This window comes from Orbicella faveolata, unplaced genomic scaffold, assembly GCF_042242905.1.
Source record: "Orbicella faveolata isolate gen_17 unplaced genomic scaffold, um_ofav_v1 contig_13, whole genome shotgun sequence".
Taxonomy (NCBI): Eukaryota; Metazoa; Cnidaria; class Anthozoa; order Scleractinia; family Merulinidae; genus Orbicella; species Orbicella faveolata.
The window spans coordinates 14367501-14388862 of record NW_028301540.1 but is presented as its reverse complement, the minus strand read 5'-3'; the positions used below and the strand labels follow the sequence as shown (position 1 = coordinate 14388862).

The window sequence follows — 21362 nt, the reverse complement described above, 5'->3', positions numbered from 1 at the left end:
ACAACTACGCTACGACACTTACTGACCAACGTGAAAGACAGAGACGAACCTAACAAAAGACAGGGAGCACTTTGCAAGATCAAATGCTCCGACTGCCAGGCTTCCTATATTGGTGAGACTGGCAGAAACCTTAACACGAGACTGACTGAACACAAACGAGCCACAAGAAATGGTGATGCCAACAATTACATTGCTGTACATCATCAACTGACAAACCACAACTTTGAGTGGGACTCTGCTCAGTGCTTAACCTACAGTACAAACTATTTTCAACGACTGACTCTGGAAAGCTGGTACACTAACCTAGAACAAACGCCTCTAAACAGATGTCAACAACTACCGGCGCCTTACAAACGACTCATCCATGACGGAAACGAAACCGACAAACGGACTTCTAACAGACCGACTTAACAATACACGGACCAAAAATCGACCTGTTTGACTAACAATAGGCGGATCGAAACCCACCAATGACTGATGACAAACTTTACACGAGTCTTTCAGCCAATACCATCATGGCTATATTGACCAATCACTTTCAACGGACCAGACTTATAAGATCATCGACTGACAAACACTATTCACTTGACACTGAAGATGACTTCCGCTCAGGTTGTCGAAACGTCAGTCACCAACAACAGTTCTTTTCGGAACTACACTCACCCGGACGATCACACTATACAAACTATTGTTTGTTTTGGCGATAATCAAAAGCTCTGTGAACTTTGACCTCTGAAAAGCTGTGAAACGTGTCACTTCTCAGGAAATACGTGAAGGAACCCAAGGAATGAAAACATTCATTACTGAACTATGAGTGAACAGTTTGTGTTTATTTGTAACTTCTTTCATATCGTGGATAAACACAAATTGTCTAGTCATCATTAAAGATCTGGACGCCAAAAATGAGCAGGTTTTAAAAGGTCTGGATACATTTTTTGATGTTTTGTTAGAAGCGCAATTCAAATCTTGTAGCTTCGTTTATTTCAGTTATGATTTATGTTGTCACGAGAGCAAATCCATGCATGGCGCGCTACAAAAGTGCAACTGATATTATTGGCATGTTGTCAATTTCAGCTATCTTGATCTCTAGAATTTAAAACAAAAAACGAGGGACAGAACAGAAACAACACGAAACGTCGGAGTATGGAATTCGTTGGTATCTTGCTATCTTCTTCAGAGAGGTGTTCTCATTAAAGAGAGCACAGGCACAGAGAAACAACTGAAATTCAGCTGGGACCAGCAAGACAACCGTGTCAGCCTTAGAGATGTGTCTGCATTACAGCGATGTCCGATTAGAGAGGTGACATTTCCCTATCATCATATTTCCTGTTTATTGACTCAAACAGTAATACCCGATGCCCCCCTGTCAATCATCACTTGAACACAGATTGGTCTTTACGACATGTGACGAACGCGGTGCAAAGAAGAGAACTGGACAGGACTGAACTGCACAAAATGTGGACTGCATTCAACGCTATCCAATCAAAATGGAAGGCATGGACAAGAATCCATTTTAACTTTAATACTAATGTTGAAAACGAATTTTGAAAAATGTCAAAACATATCAGATGAAACCTCGTGCAATAAGATAGTGGTTGTAAGATAAACTCATTAGTAGATTACTGATGACTTTAGGCTGTCCAAATAATTGTTAAGAGCAGGATGCTTTGTACCAGAATGCAATGAAATAATCTTTCGCTTCTATAAATATAATGACTGTGCTGTGAGGCTACCCAACGCATAGCTTTCTAATAAAAAAAAGAGACGTACAATCAAACATTCGTTATGTCGTTAAAAAGCCAATGTCATGCGGTACAGTGTGGGGCCCAGTTCTCGTTCTCGGCCACTTTTTGTTCAGCGTTTATTTTTCGCGCCACAAATGAATCTGAATAAAAAGCAATTGTTTCCAAAGGTAGCTTGATTCCTTGTCTTCCGTTCTGCCAAGTTTTGTTTCGTCCTGCCGACTTTTTCTGTGAGCACGTCGAGGTGACGCGAAGGTAGGTGAATTTGGTTTCCCAGAAAACGTGTTTGTTTACGGCTACTCGAATTACATGGTTTAATTCAAGTTTATATTTTGTCCGTCTAGAAAGCCCAAATGAGCCAATTCTTGGCATAAAGAATGTAGAGTGATAAAGCTATCTGTTAAATATAAACTTTTCCTGGCGTGTTTAATTCTTTGACCTAAATTCACTCCTCAATATTTCCTTAGTACTTTTGCGTATTTGCCTATTCTCGGCCACCCTGCTCGCCTTCAACACTAAAAGCGCTCATATTTTTGTGTGGAGTATTCGTGTCAAGTCAGTTGTAAAAATAAAGCTGTAATGGGGTGGCATGCTGAAAACTATGAGCTCTGACTTAACCCCGTTTTAAATACCCAACTCTTTTTAGCCTCGCGTCACTGCACTTAAGAGAAAAACTAGGTGTGCAAAAAAACTTCCTTTTCTAACATGACTGACAGTGCTCTTTAAGGATAATTTGTGATCGAAATATCAAAACACAAGCCTTATAAGTGATTTAACAACAAAAAAATGGTAATAAAGCGTTCTTTATTCTGAGGAATCGCATGCACTCTTTTGTGGCCGAGAACTGGGCCCGCTGGTCGATAACTGGGCCCACGAACGAAGCCTCCATTTTCGTTATTATTCGGGAGAAAACAGCGTTGAGCAGTCGATAGCTCTACATGTGTAAACGGAATGCTGAAGCTAGTTATCCGTGAAATTTTAAGTCCTTACAGCTATTCCAAGGTAAGAAATACAAGTTTACGTTTTTTGTGGCCGAGAACTGGGCCCCATACTGTAGAGTTAAAATGGAATAAAAATGTTTGAAATTTCTATTCTAACTTCTCTTAACTGGCTTTTACTGGACTGTTGCTTTCGATGAATATTAGGATTTTTTAAACAAGCAAACAAACAAACAAACAAACAAGCCATGAGCTCTTCAGTCCACATTATGTGGAGTCCAGTCTGTATCGAGTACAGTAGATATTTTATTTCACGCACCGATGCTGACCCGCAGTTTTTGGAATCATATTTTCTAATAATTGCGACGCGACGTCATAACAAGATCATTTTTACTGAAAACGCAACAGTTTCTGAGATCTTTACTTCAAACTTTAACATGTCTTCGATCGTTACAGCGGTATTCAAGGCCACTATTGGTTTGCTTGTAAATAAAGGCAGAGATAAGGCAGCGGAGAAACTGAAAGATGGCGATATAACGGATCAAATATTTCGTGGATTGATCGTCCTTGAAATCGACGATATCAAGTCTAAGTTGGATGGATTATCAAGAAAAGATTTGGGAGCAAGTATTAGCTCCTTTAAAGAAGGAATTGTGCTACTCTATGAAGTGTTTAATAAGGCAAGAATCAGGAACGAAGACAGGGCGGCAACTGCACAAGCAGCTTGTGCTGAAGCATTTACTCTCGCTGAAGAGATGACAATGTTGAAGCTTACTGGCTTAGATGAATCAGCTAAAAGAAAGCTCTCCAGTGCAAAGAAAAGATTCGAACACGCCCGAGAAAAAGCATCAGAAGCCTTTAACAATGAAGCTCTTGAAATACCAGATCGCATTCTAGCAATGCAGTATCGAGTTATGGCGACAATACTAGAGACAATAGACAACCCCGAGGACGCACTAGCACCATGTAGAGTGTGGGTTGAAGAACTAAACTCTTTGTCAGCAGTTCAGAATAGTTTTGATGTTCAGCTCAAGAAAGGCATTCAGGCAGTATGGGGTTTGGTTGGTAAAGATGAACGCGGAAAGATCATTTCCAGTGTCTGTCACGTGAATCGTGTCATCTACGATGTAACGCAAACAGTCGGGAAAGACGTATCTCTCTGGATGTGCCCTGCTGTTGATATCGGAGAAGGCAAAGTTGATCCTTTGCGTGACAGACGATTAGCTAAAGTTCTGCGTAAACAAGACATGGAGCACTGTTATGTACCATGGTCATTTGGTCAGGAGGGGGAAAAGGAGCACAAGCTGAAGAGCCCGCTTGGAATCGCTACAAATTCCAGCGGACAATTCATTGTTGGAGAGTTTGGCTATAAGGAGGTAAAGATGTTTGACCCTAGTGGTCAGTTCATAAAATATTTCAGCGTCCCTAATGATGACGCTGAAACACACTTTTATATTTATTATGTAGCCACAGACAACCAGGACAACATCTATGTACTGGTCAGATACATAAAGAGGACTGGATCTGAGGGATTTGTTGTTTATGTATTTAGCAACACCGCTGACCTGCATCACAAGTTTCCTGTGAGGGGAGAGGACTGGTACAGACTGACAGTCACCAACAGTCAAGTACTGGTACTGAGCGACTCTAGTGTGTCTGTGTACGATACTGATGGATTGTTTGTTCGTTCTTTTGGAGAAGGAACATTGAAGACTGCGTGGGATATCACTGCTGCTAATGATGGCCGTGTTATGGTAGTGGAGCAGGATGATTCCTGTGTTCACATATTCAGTGAAGACGGCGTCCATTTGAACAAGTTTAAACTCCAAGGACGTTATTGGTATGCACGAATTGCATTTCACCGGGGGGGTGAACATGTCGTCATCGCTGCTATGGAACGAGGGCCACTCGACCGTGGTCGCCTGCATGTGGAAATATTCACCAAAGATGGCGACTTTGTGCGCAGCACTCAAATCCGTGAAGGAATTCGCTCCATTAGAGGAATGACAGTGACCATGGATGGACGAATTACTGTACTTCTGGAAGATCTCGATGACAAACACAAGGTACTTGTTATATAGAACATTAAAAGTAATATGATGTTATGAGGCTGTAACTGAACATTTCCTTGTGTATTAAAAGAAAGGAAATTAGCTACAGAACGCAGGGCCACTTTGGACCACCTCGTTTACACGTGTCAGAAAGAAGCATAATACAATAGGCACTTTTATGATTCAATGAGATGTAAATAAGTGGCCCTGTATTTTGTAGTTTCCCTAAATTGGATCTAAAATATAACCATTAGCTAGGGAAAGTGATCCTAATGAATTTTAGCAGCAGTTCAATTTACTTTAGAGGCATCACAACCAGCGTTTTTCTGTCATGCAATTAAAACTGAAGTAAATTTATAGATTAACAATCGATCATTCAATTACAGCAGTGTCTATCTTCCTCCTGGGCAATAGCCAGGCATTCTGCTCGTGTCTTAATCCTAGTCATTCAAAGTTTTATCTAAATCCTCTTCACAGACACATAAAAAAATGTAAAAAAGCACCCGCCAGTTTGTTAACAACCTGACACTGCTAGATTACTCACTATCTACAACAGACAGATTTACACCGAAACTCAATAAAAACACAGAAAACATTTTTTCTATTTCTTATGGAAAATTCTGTGACAAAAAAAGAAAACAACTTGTCTACTTTGATCATCAAAATGTAAATTTTCTTTGCTTGCGATATCATTCTGTCAACAGCTTGTGCTAGTTCTGTCTCTATAGAGTTCCAGAAACACAATGTTAAGGTGGCTGAACACAGTTTTTGATACCTATGTTTCATTCACCTTTTCTCTAAAACCCTTGATCCCTCGGTCGTCAAAAATGGCAGCAAGCTATTTAACAACACAAACTTAATTGTTTTTTTGATGGTTAAGCTGACGTATGTGCCATTGCCATGGCAACATGAATAAATATAAACAGACCTTTAAAATCGGTTTTGTTTATTTGCAGAAAATCTAGTCATTAGATTTTCTTTATAATTTGCATGCAACAAGTTTGTAATGATTCTCACAAGTTAACCCCATTTTGCTAATAATTTAACAGAGAGATCTTTAATTATCCCTTGTTGATTGTTCACTGGAATATCTAGAATTTCCTTTGTTAAAGTTCAGTTATTTTCAATACTCCAGTTACTTATTTCCTAAAGTATTTTTGTGCCAAATTTCATGAAATTCTAATGAGTGGTTCTCGAGAAATAGGGGTATTTCCGAGAGTGCAATTTTCATTCAATCGCAATTTTTTGACTTATTACGCATGCACTGCATTTAACTGGGTTCTTTTGGTAAGAAAGAAAAAGCTGAAAATTGCTGGGTTCTTTGCATCGTTACCTTTTCTAACATATCTTTGTAATGAAAGACTAAAGCCATCAATACGTTGTGTTCAATTATAGAGAAAAATAGCACAGATACTGCGGGTGTTGAGTAAATAAAATGATCGCTCTATTGATGGCATGTTTGTTTTTCGCAATCCTTGTGCGCGCGCTGAATGGCATCAGCAAAAGCGCAAGTGAAAACTGTGTTCGACCACCTTAAACCAATCAGTGTGTGTACTTTCTTTGTGCTATTTTCTAAATAAAAACAAACAAACAAACAAACCCAAATCTTCTCACCCAATGTTCTGACCAGTGGAAGAATAAACACACATGTGAACAGAACCGTTTGATATGATTTTATCAAATTTTGAGCAGTGTTATTTTCCAGATGAGCCTGGGTGCAGGGTATTTACCTTTGTTCTTGCTCTCCCCCTTATTCTAGGACATTTGACCCACTTATTAATTGTCCCCAACCTGGAGAATTTGCCATTTTTTAATTTTTTTTTCTTTTTTGCAAATAATACCACTAGTGGAATTGACTGATGCATAAGAAAAGTTATGTTATAACACAATTATGCCAGTATGATTTATGTTATATACTGTGCAACTTAAAGGTCACCTAACCCCAAAAATGGCTATTTGCTTAAATGAAACTACTTGTCATTCGAAGCATTTCTGCAAAAAGCATTTTGCATTGGGTTGAATCATGGAACTGCTGTGCCTTTTGGAAATCATGCTTGAATTGTTACATGACGGCATGTAGGAAGTCTGGGGTGGGGTATACTGATGACCTATATCCAGGAACCAAACAGGATAGCACCTCAGTCAATCCTCTGACTATTTGCTTAAGAAAATGGAAAACAAATTAGGCATTCCAACATATTTAGGGACTAAATGTCCAAAGTTTGTTGCAAAAAAAAAAATGTTTTTTTGTTGTTGGAGTCAGGGTTATTTTTTGATTGGGAAGACTCTTAACTTTCGTCAATCATGACAAGCTTCTTTAATAGCAATTTAAAAGGCTTTGAGAGCAATTTGCAATGCTTCAAGCAATGATGGGAAAGACTTCTTTGCAGACGAGCTGCGAATCAGGAATGGAGAGCTAGATGTGAGGTGGAGGTACAGGCAAACTAAAAGTTGTAAAGAAAACTCAAGGGCTGTGTTGATCTTGTGGCATATATATATATTTTTTGGAGTGGCGCTTTGTTCTAAAATTTGACCCTTTTGTAGAAGTGAGCTTTTAGGTAGCATTTAGTTTATCAAATCAAGGGATATATGGCTAATGTTATGATTATAACAAGCTCAACCAAAAGACTGGTCTTGATCGATTGAAATTCGTATTGTTTGGACCTGTACTTTTTAAGCTGCATGAAGCAACTGGGGGTTAGGTGCACTTTAAACTTCGTCTAAACTGTAGAGTGTATGAAGTACTTTCCTGGATTGGTTTCTAAAGGCCCATTTGAAAGGTTTCAACATTTGCCTCAACACGCAGTGAACACTTTGTTGAACCAAATGTCGGGCGCGTTTGAACAGGCCATCCAACATTGTTGAAAGCATAAAAAATGTTGAAAGCTTGTCAGAAGCGTTTTGAATCAAACTTAAAGCGATTTAAACTTTTATTCAACATCGACTCAACTGTTTCTTTGTTCTCGAAAATGTTGAATGATGTTGAAGCGGTTTGAACATTCCATTCAACAATTGTAGAGCACATGCATGCTGACATCAGGCCACAAAAGTTTTGTTTAATCTGGAAGAGAAAGTCTGGTTTCTAGTCCTTAGTTCCTCACAATCGAATTTCTCAAAGTGTTGGTTCCTTTGTTGGCGCAATGTTGACATTGTAGAACGGCCTCCAAATGATTTTGTTTTTGCATCCAACATTAGCCCAACATCTGTTCAACTTTTTGTTGAATGAATGTTGGTTAAATGTTGAAACCGTTTGAAGGGGCGTGAATAATACCCTTTGTAGACACTCTTATGATTCTTACCTTTACCATAAACAAATTAACAATCGGCCAGTCACTTGTCTTGTGTGCCTTCCTGATATCCTGTGATATTAATTATCCAGGTGTCCAGGAACTCAGAATAGATGCTATTTTTTATTATTATTATTCCATAAAATTTGAAAACCAAAGAACACTGTTTTTTGGTCTTAACTGTAACTGGTTCAAAGTTAAGAAACTTTTTGCTCATTTATTAAGTCAAATGTCTGCCAGTAATGGTTAAACACAGGAAGAACAACATTGTTGAACATGTCATGCTATTATGCCACCTTATAACTTATAAAAACTCACTTCCCTGTAGAAGGGTCGTTTGTTTTAACAGGGTATGATGAGGACATAATCATGACTAAAGGAAATATACAGTGCACAGATAATCAGCGTCTGTAGAGCAGCGTTAACATTTCAATGAGAGCTTTTCTCTCAAATTGTAGAATGGTGAGAGTTGTCAGACAATTAGCGGGTGTGTGAATTGTTGTTTAGCAGAATACAGCCAAGAGTTGTGTCAGTATGCATTACACGCATGCAGAAAACTGCTCATTTAACTTCTTGTCAAGCTTATGGTTTGCAAAACCTCCTAAATTTAGAGTGTGCCACCTGTTTTATAAGTACAGCATATTTGTAAATATGATATGTTTCTGTGAGACTACATTTTCTCATTCTATTAAAAGAACAGTTCAATTTTTCATGTAGTGCAGCTGACTTGTAAGCACTCATAAATTCTGTCTAATTTAGCTAACTACACCATGTAAAGAAATGAGATTTTTTTGAGATATACTGTAACCTGAAGATAGGCATTACTCATTTTTACTGGAATGAATATTTTTATATACTATAGATAATCATATTACCGGTAATTAGTAAATAGACTGCATAAAACAAGGTACTGAATTATGTAGAATACATGATTGTATGTAGTTTAGTTATCCAATCAGAGAACACTTAATATTATAATATAATGCTTGTATAATGCTAGAGGGTGTACAATATAACACACACTGTGACTGGATAATAGTTGGGGCCAGATTTTGTTATTATGGCTAAGGGCATTACGAACAATGTTCCCTAATGCCCTGCCACCTGCCAAAAAATAAACTGCAAATATTATCATGAGCCATATTGGTTCTCACTCTCTGAGGATTTTACTTGGAAAATGTGGCCCTTGTGCAGACTAGAAATAGACTATGAGCAATCACTCCTTTGCTTAGTCCCTGGTGTGTGATGTGAAAGAAAACCTTGAGGAAAGAATTGATGCATAAAATTCTGGGGGCGAGAAGTTTGTGAAAGGAGCACATCTTTCTGTCAGGATTTTGCCTGGCCATTTTTTCCTCAAGGGTTTTGTTACAGTCACACGTGATGGACTAAGTGAAAGAGAGAATACCCGTAGTCTAGTCCAGAAAGGCCTGGGGTAATTTTCTCCCAGTAATGCCCTTGTGCTTGGAGGAGTAATCATTAACTAGTAATGTGCATAGCAAGTCAATGACAGCAAGCCATGGTAGATCTAGGGAAGGGGGCCTGGGCTCTCCTTTGCATCATCCTCATAATTGGAGCAAGGATTGACCTATCCTAATTCTGTCTGTGCCCCTGCCTCCGCTTCTCCATCTTTTGAGCTCCTCAAGATTTTCCAATGACAAGTATAGGGAACTGTGAGATTGTGTGATTACAGTCCCCCTTGTTAATCAGTTTGACCATCAATTGTAAATATTTCATTTGTATTGTTGTGTATGATGCATGTTTCTTGTATTTTTGTTGCTGCAATAAAATGTAGTGTTTAGTTATCTCCTAAGTTTCAAGTCTTCACTACTGTTATATATTATTTTATCACTAGCTACAGTATGGTAAAGCTCATAGCTACCCCCCCCCCCCCTCCAACTCCCTTCTATCCTCTGCATGGGCAAGTGATTCACACATCATTCAGGACTCATTTTGGCTCATAGTAGCTAGCTGTGTTTTTACCTGATTGATGTTTTCATTGCTGGAAGAAATTGAAAGTGTAGACAGCTTTGTCTGAATCATGTATGAACTCTAGTGCGTTTGAGTTTTAAAATTAATGTGTAAATACACCCCTAGGGGTGGGGGTAACTCAATCCCGTTTTTTTTTTCTTCAATGTTCTTGAACCTGTTTAAAGATAATGGAAAACTGATACTGCAAAGCTTCAGAAGTGAATCCATCCCCATAAAATGTTTGGTTTCCCATCTCCTTTCCTTTTTAGTGGGTTTTTCGGACGGGCAAAATAAAAGAAAAGAAAATTGGCCAAGGAAGCCTGAGTCAGTGACACAATACTGTTTAATGAAACCTTTATTTCCAAGTATCCAATGCTGAGAGAGAGATGGAACGACGACCACAAACATTTCCGATTTAATGTACAGGCTTAGAAAATTAGTTATAAAAGATTCATATTCAAAATAAAGTCTTGAACACATTTTTTTTTTGTATTTAAAACAGAGTATGTAAATTAAATCAAAAGTAAAATTATGCTTGTCACAAATTGTATCTGGAATATGCTTTATTTTACTTTTTCAAAATAAACAAGGTCAGACGGATGATAGGAAAGGTAACATTTTATGGGGATGGCCTGATCCCAAAATCGGACCCGACATGATCCACAGTCCCGAATTGATCTCCAAATTTTCTCAGCCTGAACCCAAAACAATTTTCAGAACATCTTGGAATCAGTTCAGAACACTGAAAATAAAAGAGGGTGCTAAAATTATTTAACAATTTTTGCAACAAATAATCTTTTTTTTACTTTGCCCCACAAATGTCCTGCCCCAGGGTAGAGAGCTCACTATCACAGGCCAGTTGGGGGGGGGGGGGGGAGGAGGGCTGGGGGAGGGGCATCGTTAAAGGCAATGGTAAAGGCAGCGTTATCTTTCAGTTTTTATGAAACATTATCTTTCCGTGACTATTTTAAATTTCCTAATTGCGTTTAATACAAAACGTATGAACAATGAGTTGATAAAACTCGTTTGAGTTCTGTACTTTTCAAATGAATCCACTCTCACCCCCACATTTGGAAGGTTGCCTCCTCGTGCGAAACAAGGATGGCGGAAAGAAGCCTGGACAGCTTTTCAGAACAGGACGTCCATTTTGTAAGCGCTTGGTTACTCTTGTTATTCAATGGAAATGTTTAATAGAGATCGGATTCAAAGGTGACATAGTTTATCACTGCTAGTCAAACATAGAAATACGGGTATAGAGTGCCGCGGGCATAAAATCCCGCGACGAGACGGAATGTCAGTTTTTGCATTATTTGCCAAGTTTTACCAATTTCGAGGAGAACAGTGCTTTATTGCCTCCAAAAACCATGACAATGGTTACGAGTATGTTTTAATTAACGTGTGACAACGGGTTTTGTCGATCTAAACTCTAAATGCGGGAAATGGGCGTTGAGAGACCTAACTGGCTGGAAACTACTGTGCTTGACTCTAGGAAGTGAGGGGGACAGGGGGTCAGAACCTCCCCTTCGCGTTCCTCTATCTCCCGACTCCCGCCCTCGTCCGTTTTGCTTCCGTCCCCTGGAAATAAGGAGACTCAAAACACATCCTAGTCATTTAGCTGCGCAATCTCCTTAGGGGTTTTCTTTTCCTTTTTTCCTTTGTTTTCAGCCTTGCTCCTCTTACTCGCGTCTTTTGACAGCTTAAGCAACAACATTTCATGACCTATGACGTAACCACTGTAAAAGGGTTTCCAATTTTACCGGAAGTAGGCCTCAGCTTTTTTAGCGCAAGGGCGCATTTTCGTTTTTCCGTCGGCCCAGAAGTTTCAAAATAGGTTAAATGTAAGCGAAATAACATGTTGAGTTCTTGTTTTTAAAATATTTTAACACTTAATAAATAATCTCCGCCTTCTTAGAACTCTCTCTTCCCGCCCATTTCTGTCCCGTTTCCGGCCCTTTCCTCTCCTTTCTCCCGCCCCCAATTCTCCCGGGTTCCCGACGCCTGTTCCCCCAACTAGGAAATTAACTCGACTCAGAAATTAGCCAGAGCAACCCCACGCGCTTGCTGTGGGAGAGGAACTTGTCACGGGTTCCAAAGTAACGTCGGATCTGCTACAACGGGAAATAAAGACAATCAGAGAACTTAGACTTCACAAGTTTATTCTTCGTAACTTCAACTTCGATGTCAATCGAATTACACTGAAAAGAGTACTTTACTTACAGTAGCGAGGAATAAGATTGCATCAACTTAGGTACATTTGCCTGAGGGCTGAATAAAGCCAGCTTGAAACCTGAAAGTAGCCTGACCTGATAAATTAGCTGCACATTAAATAGAGCCAGCTTGAGGGCTGGATAAATTCAGCTGACGAATGCCTTTTTAATTAGCCTTTATCACAGCACTACTTAAGTTGTGTATTTAAATGCGATGCTCTTTCTTGTGAGTCTTTCCAACGTAGATCAAATGTATGAATTTTATGTATTCTTTTTCATGGAATGTTTAGTTGGTTATTGAGGATCACAACGGATAAGTTTCATTCCTGTTGTCCAGTCTTATTTTGCTTAATTTCTTCATTTATGAATACAATTAACGTAAATTCTGGTTGAGTTGTTTGCTTTGAAAGCAAGGCAAAATGGTCAAGAACATGAATTCTTTAAGCTTCTGTGAAAACAAATATTAGACCAATACAGCTTATAGCATCCAGTTCTCGGAAAAGTGTTCCCAGTTTCCCGGAATCTACAATGCTACGCGAGGCAAATGTCACGGCAGCACACGCATAAATCAACCAGTCTTTTTGACAATTAATCGTAATTTCCGGCCTGATGCAGATGACCGTCTATAGTTAAACAAATTGGGTCATTCAAGTGAAGTCAATTTTGTGGGAATTTTGTAATGCGAGCTAATTTAAGAGGGTTTCCCACGATAGGGAACACATCCTTCGCTCACGCTACAATCAGCAGACAAACTGACTTGTCCTGTGATCTTTACGTCACATGAGTGAACAAGGGGAATCCCCGTATCAAGTGAGCTCAAGTAATTCAATGGCGCCTTTTGAAATGTAAATTTTTGGTCCTAAAGGAACGTCTTCTGTGTGACGCAGGCTTCACGTGAGACAATGAGACGTTCAAGATAAATAATCTTAGAACGGCAGACCTTGATTTGTGAAATAAGTAGTCTGTTGGTTAAACGGAAGAACCATTAAATCAATTGCTCTGCCACCATGTCAGTCACCCTTTTTGCTGTTATTTTGCAGTTTTCGTCCAAACCTTCGTCCGAACTCTGCTGAAGGAAACCTTTACGGTTTCGACAAATTGAGGCTACATTACTGGAAATACAGTCTTCACTGAAAATCTGATAAAGAAAAATAGATAAAGCATTAAATTATTTACTATAGATAGGTGTAGATACAACATCACCAATTTTGTATTCACATCTTATCTCGCGTCGCACTATTTATGTTTACTTTAACCAATTTACTAGGACACGGGAAGTTAATATGTTAACGAGCTGCTGTCAGGTGGTCGGTCTTTCCAGTGGGCAGCACCACACCTGTGCGATGTGCTCTCACATAGTATGCCATGCATTATTCATTAGATTTTCAGATTATCCCGCATTTAAAATACTATTGTTTTTGACATTATCCATACATCGTAATTTAGCAGTTGTTTATCTTTGCAGATATTTTTACCTTATCCCTGAAAATATTTATTATTATTATACCTGTTGTAAAGCGCTATTGATTTTAATTTTTTTTTTTTTTGAAGGTATAAGACCACCCTAACCAGATAGCCAATGAACAAAATGAATTGAAATACATTTGAGGTCGAAAATGGTTTCTAAACGTACCCATACTACGGTTTTCTGTACCCAGGTTTATAAATGAGCACTGGCGAATTTATGCCTGCGATGGACTAGCATCACATCCAGGGGGGAGTAGAATACTACAAATATTACCCCCTGGTCCTTCCATTCCATTAAAACCCAGGATTTGCGCTACATTTATGACTAAGTTACTATTTTTCAACGCTATCGGAGTTGGTATAAGATAGAAAGTCTCGAAAATTTGTACGGTCTTGTTCAGTAAAAAGGAAACATGTATGTCGATAAAACTCACCAGTTTCTCCGGGGGGCATCATATCTTCAGATACAAATTTGTCTTGAAAAAACATTTTTTCAAAGGTATTTTGAAACGATTTTGCTTTAATGTTCCTTGATGTACGTTTAAATTAAGAAATCTGCACATTGGTAACTATATTTTAACATAGCCGAACGCCCATAGCAACGCCGGGCTGCTTACAATCCAAAAGTATCAATTCAGTACATTTTAATTATACTTGACTGGAAAGCTTTAGAGATGTGTACTTATGCATCATGGCCCTGACATTGTTTCCTGTATCATCTTATACGTCCCTTATGCTTGATTAACATTTCTATGACGTTGCGTATTCGGGTATGGAACATTTATGTCAAACTTTTCGATATACCCCCTCCCCCCCGTCTCTTCCCTCCCCCCTCCCAGTTCACAGGGCTAATTTGGGATTTCGGAAACCCAAGTAAAACTTTAAGAGGCTGTCTCTGCAAAAACCGACGACTGATTTTACTTCGAAAATTCGATTTTTCTCATAAGCTGGGATTTCGAAGCCCTTACCTAGTCAATCACTAAAATGAGTTTTATATGATTAAAAATTCTATTTGAATTTTCTGGGATTGATTGAAGTTCGTTCCGCTCGACACAAGTTTCATGCCTGCCGAAACTGGAAAAATAGCACATATTGCCGGCGCTCCAAAAAAATTAATATTTGCTCAAAAGTCCCAATTCTTTTTTTCAACTATAGATATATCATAGCAGTTTGTTTAGCCATGTTGCAATTATAATTCAATGTTGTTCCTTCAACAGTTAAAAGAAGATTTTCTACCCGTTAAATCGAGTTTTGAACCAAACACGAAAATAGGTCTACTTTGTAGGCACGTTTTAAAAATGTGGCACCTGTTTGAAACTGGTGAACTACATGAATAAAAAGTATAAGTGGCCCTTAACTTACAACAATAATACAATTTGTCCGGCTAATAGTTTTAAAACTACGCCGCTTAAAGTTCAGGATATTTTGAGAATATTCCAGGGAGTAACTAATACAGGGAGTATCTGATGTGATACTCACGGGGAGATTGGGAACTAAAACACCTGTTGTAAACACAAAATTTTAAATGGCCGTGGCATTTATCAGTCCCCATTTGGGTCCCCGGATCACCGTTTACTGTTCATAAAAGTATGTGTGCCGAGAGTTGTTCGAAAGAGTGCTTCTACAAACCTTTCTAATTCAAGAGAACTCTACATGATTAAACCGGCTTCGAGGAAAACAATGGTCAGTAATACAAAGAACATTGAAGTATGTGATCGCCACGCTCGACACAGATCGGATCCTGAGGAACGTATAAATGTACCTTGTATACAAACCGTCAGCTGGAAGGAAAAGCTGGCAGTTTTAATGCTACCTAGGTTTTAAGGATCGTTACAAAGGACCAAAACTTTAATCTTGAAGCCAGGTAAGAGATTTATGTAAATTTATAGGAGCACTTTACGAAGGCGAGTATGTTAGTTACTCATTGGAATATTTTCAAAATATCCTGAACTTTAAGCGGTCGTTAGTTTCGAAAACCTAGCGGGCAGACAAATTGTATTATTGTTGTAAGTTAAGGGCCACTTATACTTTCTATTCATGTAGTTCACCAGTTTCATACAGGTGCCACATTTTTAAAACGTGCCTACAAAGTAGAGCGCGCTATTTTCGTGTTTGGCTCAAAACTCGATTTAACGGGAAGAAAATCTTCTTTTAACCGTTGAAGGAACAGTATTGAATTATAATTCCAACATGGCTAAACAAACTACTATGATATATCTATAATTGAAAAAAAGAATTGGGACGTTTGAGCGAATATTAATTTTTTTTTGAGTGCTGGCAATATGTGCTATTTTTCCAGTTTCGGCAGGCACGCAACTTGTGTCGAGCGGACCGAACTTCAATCAATCCCAGAAAAATTCAAATAGAATTTTTAATCAAATAAAACTCATTTTAGTGATTGACTAGGTAAGGGCCTCAAAATCCCAGCTTATGAGAAAAATCGAATTTTCGAAGTAGGTCGGTTTTTACAGAGACAGCCTCTTAAGCCTCATTTCTCAAAACGACCAAACAGATGGATCACCAATGTTTCAAACATGATATCTCCATTGGGTTTGAACCGAATGTTGTCAAATTTTCAGGAATGTTAAAAGACAATCTTCTAGGTCGTAAACCTCTAAAATTTGCAATTTATGAAATGCTCTTCCAGTTATTCAGATAATAAAGTTAATGTATTATTCAATCTTAATAAACGTTTCCAATTTTAACGAGGAAAAATAACCTCAAAACACTGTTTTCGGAGGCTTGTCCTCTGGATAACTTCCTAATGGACAGGATGAACTTAATTCCATGCTTCTCGAACCCTTTATTAGTACGTTATCGCGTTTATAATTAACACCGCTTTTTAACACTTAATTAGGAGCTAGTTATTCATTAACTTACGCAGCATGTGACCTGGAAAAGTTCATTTTTGAAGTCAGAGTGCGAAGTCCTTGACGTGGTGCCAAAATTGTCCGACAGAGTTGTTTTAAAAAAACGAAATAATAATCAGATTATATTTGTCGATTTCTAAGTATAGTAGGATTCTGAGAGGAAGGGAAAACATGGTGAAGATCTTGTCATTACTAATGCATTGAAGTCAATTGATAAAAATCGATATCTCAAATAAGTCGATCCAATCGATATCACTGTTCGATCGATATTGATTGATATTGTAAAAGGAAACCCCAAATGTCTGTAATGACCCAACGGCGGCCGTCCCTGTAACAATTTTTTTTTCTTAATTCTTTTAGCGATATCGCACGCCCCCACCATCCTCACCTCAGAACGAATCCCGTAACAACACGAGACATCGTTTTCTTCCAAGACGCTCAACATCTCCCCCACGACTCGCCAGATATGTCCAGGATTGAACGCTAATGAGATTCAAATTCCTTATGATAAGCGTCACAAAGTGTCCTCGTTGGTAAAAAAAGTCACCAGAACACACACAATGCTGTCAAATATGAAGTAATATGAAAATGCCAAATAAGCCTGGCAAATATGAAATAGTGATTAAACAATACTTGCGTTCAATCCTGGACATAAGTGCGACTCGCGAGATCTCCACGAGAACGTTCAAGGTTCTCACGTGGCCGGCCCATGGCTCCACACAGGAGAGTCGCATCGTTTGAAAGAAAACGTTCAGATTCATCACAAAAGCGCTCGGCATCACCACACAAACGTTCAAGGTCTTCAAGAGAGCGGTCGTACCCTCCACGAAAGAGATCGAAATCTCCACGGAGAGCCTCAAAGTCTCCACGAAGGAGACCAAAGTCTCCACGAAGAAGCTCGAGGTCTACAATTAAGGAGAAGATCGAAGTCTCCTCGAAGGCGATCGAGGTCTCCTCGAAGACGCGAATGCTCCATGTCTCTTGACACAAGCAATGGCGTCTAGGCCCAGGTGGACCAAGAATTGTTACAAAGAACATTTTGTGATGGTGGAGGACGCGAGAGTTTAACGAAAAGCAAAATGAAAACACTGTGGGAACGAAATAGAGGCGAAAGTACTGACAAAGACAACGAGTCGACACCCAGAACAACACGAGCCTTTGAAGAAAAACCAAGGATAGACGATAAAAAGACTTCCTCTGTTGATTATCAACTACGAGCTAGAAAACCGAGTGATCCAGAGCCATCTGACAATAACATTGACAGAAACACGACAAACCAGAAGCGAGGTAAATATCAGTCGACTAGTGGCAGTGATAGCGAAGGACAGGAAGAAAATGAAAAGATTATTCGCTTTCAGAGAAAAAGAAGCAACCTTGAAGAAGAAGAGAGCACAATGACGAGATTGCAGTCGAACGGCGCTGATCGGAATTCACGAAGTATAACTCGTGAGTATGATGAAGATAATAACACATGCAGGTCTTTAAGAAAAGGAGAAAATAAGTCATACAGGCAGATCAAACGACTTGGATAAACTTGCTGAAAAGCACACAGAATATGCTGAGAGTGACAAAGATTTCATTCCACGCAACAGGCATTGCCTTAAAGAAGATAAATCACTTACAAACAGTGATAGCTCCGACAGCGACGGTGAGCAAGAGGTGAGGCGTAGTGCCCATGAGGGGTAGGGTAAGGTAAAACGTCAGGCCGTGTTAGGAATACTGACCGTCCTCAGCGCAGCCGCAGTAGGAGTGCTGAGAGTGGCAGGAACCCTTCTTATGAGAAGAACCGGAAGTCGCGTCATTATCATCATCACCATCTTCATCGTCGGCATCATCATCGTCATCATCGCAACAGAAGCTCCACTCCGTCAGAAAACAGGGCTGAGGAACAGAGAAACCGCGATAGCACGAGCTGAAGGAGCGGACTGTTAATATTTGTAATAACACCCTAAGTAAATATATTAATGTCAAACATTCACTGAAATGCAAAGCAGACTTATTTTAGGACATGATACTGAAGTGTGCTCGAACAATAGGCTAAAATAATTACTTCATTTGATAATATGTAGCTTCGCTTTCTCAAGGAACACAAGAAAGCAAACACATAACTAGTTTTGCTACTCTCGTCATTACTGGTTGAGAGCGCAGACCACGTGATTACCAGGACATGTTATGTTTTTTGAACACAGAATACATGAAAACCAAAAATTCAATGAACGTTTGGCGTCACGAGACGATAGTAGAACTATCCACTGTGTGACTTTTTGCTAAGCGACAGTGATTTTGCTTGATACCGTTTTACGTTTTTGAGTTTAAACTGGTAGATCTTTGACAATTGGTGTGACACGAGCCAAGAAACGGAAAAGATAATCACCAAAAGTTGTAAGGAAAAATGACAATAAAGCCTAAATTAGAGTCAATTTCTGAAGTAACGTGCGCTGTGGCATCGAGGATGTTGTTGATATTGATGTTGTGGTTGATTAAAATGTCTTCAAAGTTTTGAAGTTTTTTCAAGCAGTCCGGGCCGCGTTTCATCACTTGACAATCAAACAGAGGAGGTTGCGTTTTTCGGTCTTGTTCAGTTACCTTGGAAACTGACCGATCAGAGCGATATCCTGAAGACATGACTTGTTTGAGTTTAAACATGTAAATTGAAAGCATTTTTGCGACAATTCGGCTGGCTCCATAAAACTCCAATTATAAGCCTTCACCACCCGCCTCGTTAATAATTGCCCCCGCTTATAGGCTAATCTACATGACAACCAAAACAACTATTTCCTGTATAACCCCTTCGTTTTTAAGCGACTCCTTGTTGTTTCTTCAATGTTATTCCTAACAACTCCCAGAAAAAGTAGGGTGTACTACACGACTTTTTTTATCGTTAAACATGTCAAATACCACAAGGAAACTATTTAGTGTTTTAAGTATAAGTGTGCAACAGTTTCTAAAATCTGACGTACAAAGCATTAACTCATAAACAGGCTTCAACTTAAGCTTTATTTGTGTTTCTCCGGAATTGGTAATTCCGTTTTATTGTTTGCAGTTGACAACGGCTGCGTGAGACAAATAGTTTAAAAATATATTCAATCTTGTTTGAAAACAAACTTAAGACAATTGACGTAATACCTGGTTAGGGTCAACAGTCTCTCCAGTCTGGGTCACTAATGGATTTCGTTTGAATAAAATGTTTGAATGCCGCACACAGGACGCGTCGAGATTTTGTTTAAAAACTGATAATGTTTGGTGAGTTCATATCAGGCTATGCTACTCAAAAAGGTAGAAACATCCTCAGCCATACAGAAGTCCTACAGAAACCCTTTTGTAGCAGGTCAGTTACATGCTCGTTTGTTGGTGTTTCAGTTGATTCACCGCCTTTGGCAAAGTACGATTATTGAATGCTCTGAATAAATGAGGAAAAAATGCATCCCTCGATCTAGATTATCAACTAATGAGTTTTATACCTTAATTACACAAACCCAAGAAGGAAAGTTATGAAATACTGTTCTTTGATCTGAGGACTGACATGAAATTCGGGTAAAAACTCGTAACAAAGTCACTTTTATGCTGCAGTACATGCAGCGTCACATGAAAGCACTTTCATTGATATGACGGCGTCTTTGAGTCTGGACGGCTTGGAGTGTGACTGCCATGTTATGATCGAGCAGCCCACTTCAAACGATAACAACTTGAATCTCTGCCATGCATCATTACTTTGTTCAAACTCACTTGAGCTCTCAGTGCCACAACACGGCAGCTTTTCTTTCTACTTGAGCTTGTCTGCAAGCTGGATCACTTTCTCTAACTCTTATAGAATATAACGTATCAATGAAGTACGGGTTATATGTCATTTCCCAAAACTTTCGATTTCTCGCACATTTTGTACCGCTGCCTTTCACATGTCGCCTGATTTTTGCTTCATATTTGGCCCATTTGTATGTGAAGGATTGAACAAAACTAAGGAGCTCGTTCAACGGTTTCTTTGATTTTTTGTTGGTAAGATTTTGTTGAAAAACGAATAGGAAAAAGTGTTAACTTACAAATGAAAAGGGAACAGACGACAGCTTAAACTTTTTAAGGATTTGCTTATCTTTATTAGCCGAGCCTGAGGCAAAATAGCTTCACTTTCTTAGTTTCAAGTGTTTATCAAGTCAACTTTTTTAGGGCCAATCTTTCAGTCCTTCAGATAGAGTTGCACTAGTATTTTTTATAGCTCCATAAAGCTGAGTGAACATTGCGTCAGCAAAATTCATTCCTTAGTCTTTTGTGAGGCACTGGACTAGAACTTTTTTTTAATAACTCTTTGTTTCGATATTCTTATAGATAGATACACCTTTTGATTCGTTCATTTCCGTATACAACGCCGCTGCAGAGAATAGCTTCGTGACTGAGGAGCAAAACAGAAAAAAAAAAGATTTTAAAATTCTTTACTTGACGATTATGTCTTCGATTGCGACCGCTGTTTTTAAAGCCACTATTGGTTTGCTTGTGAATAAAGGCAGAGATAAGGCAGCGGAGAAGCTAAAAGATGGCGATATAACAGATCAGAAATTTCGTGGATTGATCGTTCGTGAAATTGGCGATATCAAGTCTAAGTTGGATGGATTATCAAGAAAAGATTTGCTAGCGAGTATCAGCTTCTTTGAGGAAGGAATCGAGTTGCTGTATGAAGTGTTTAATAAGGCAAGGTCCACAACCGAGCACGGTGCGGCAACAACGCAAGCCGCTTGTGATGAAGCATTTTCTCTCGTCAAAGCAATGAGAAAGTTGGACCTTACTGACCTGGATGAATCAGCTACGAGGGCGCTTTCCGACGCGAAAGGAAGATTTAAAGA

The 21362-nt window shown here is 39.0% G+C and overlaps 2 protein-coding genes and 1 long non-coding RNA gene across 4 annotated transcripts in view; all 3 read left to right on the top strand.

Moving 5' to 3' along the window:
- Nucleotides 1-347: 347 nt before the first annotated feature.
- LOC149115158 (uncharacterized) lies at nucleotides 348-2153 on the top strand. The gene is made up of 2 exons (XR_016206004.1): nucleotides 348-920; nucleotides 1075-2153. It is a non-coding gene; the product is annotated as an uncharacterized LOC149115158 (long non-coding RNA).
- An 807-nt stretch (nucleotides 2154-2960) lies between these two features.
- LOC110040173 (uncharacterized) lies at nucleotides 2961-19039 on the top strand. 2 transcript variants are annotated; one of them, XM_089284716.1, is made up of 2 exons: nucleotides 2961-4746; nucleotides 16891-19039. In XM_089284716.1, the coding sequence occupies exons 1-2, from the start codon at nucleotides 3118-3120 to the stop codon at nucleotides 17008-17010; spliced, it is 1749 nt and encodes a 582-aa protein (XP_089140842.1). In that variant the 5' UTR covers nucleotides 2961-3117; the 3' UTR covers nucleotides 17011-19039. The 2 variants fall into 2 exon arrangements, with proteins under 2 accessions (XP_089140842.1, XP_089140843.1); XM_089284717.1 differs by lacking the exon at nucleotides 16891-19039 and adding an exon at nucleotides 10256-10466.
- Nucleotides 19040-20109: 1070 nt separating this feature from the next.
- Nucleotides 20110-21362, top strand: part of LOC110040177 (uncharacterized) — a 12217-nt gene continuing 10964 nt past the window's right edge. Inside the window, exon 1 of the mRNA XM_020745371.2 lies at nucleotides 20110-21362. This exon is cut by the window's right edge and continues 1276 nt beyond it. Coding sequence (XP_020601030.2) covers nucleotides 20968-21362 — 395 coding nt within the window. The 5' untranslated portion in view covers nucleotides 20110-20967.

Coding starts and splice junctions, on each gene's coding strand:
- LOC110040173 (XM_089284716.1), top strand. CDS start 3,118: ATGTCTTCGATCGTTACAGCGGTATTCAAGGCCACTATTGGTTTGCTT. Junction 4,747..16,890: donor ATCTCGATGACAAACACAAG/GTACTTGTTATA, acceptor TAATTCTTTTAG/CGATATCGCACGCCCCCACC.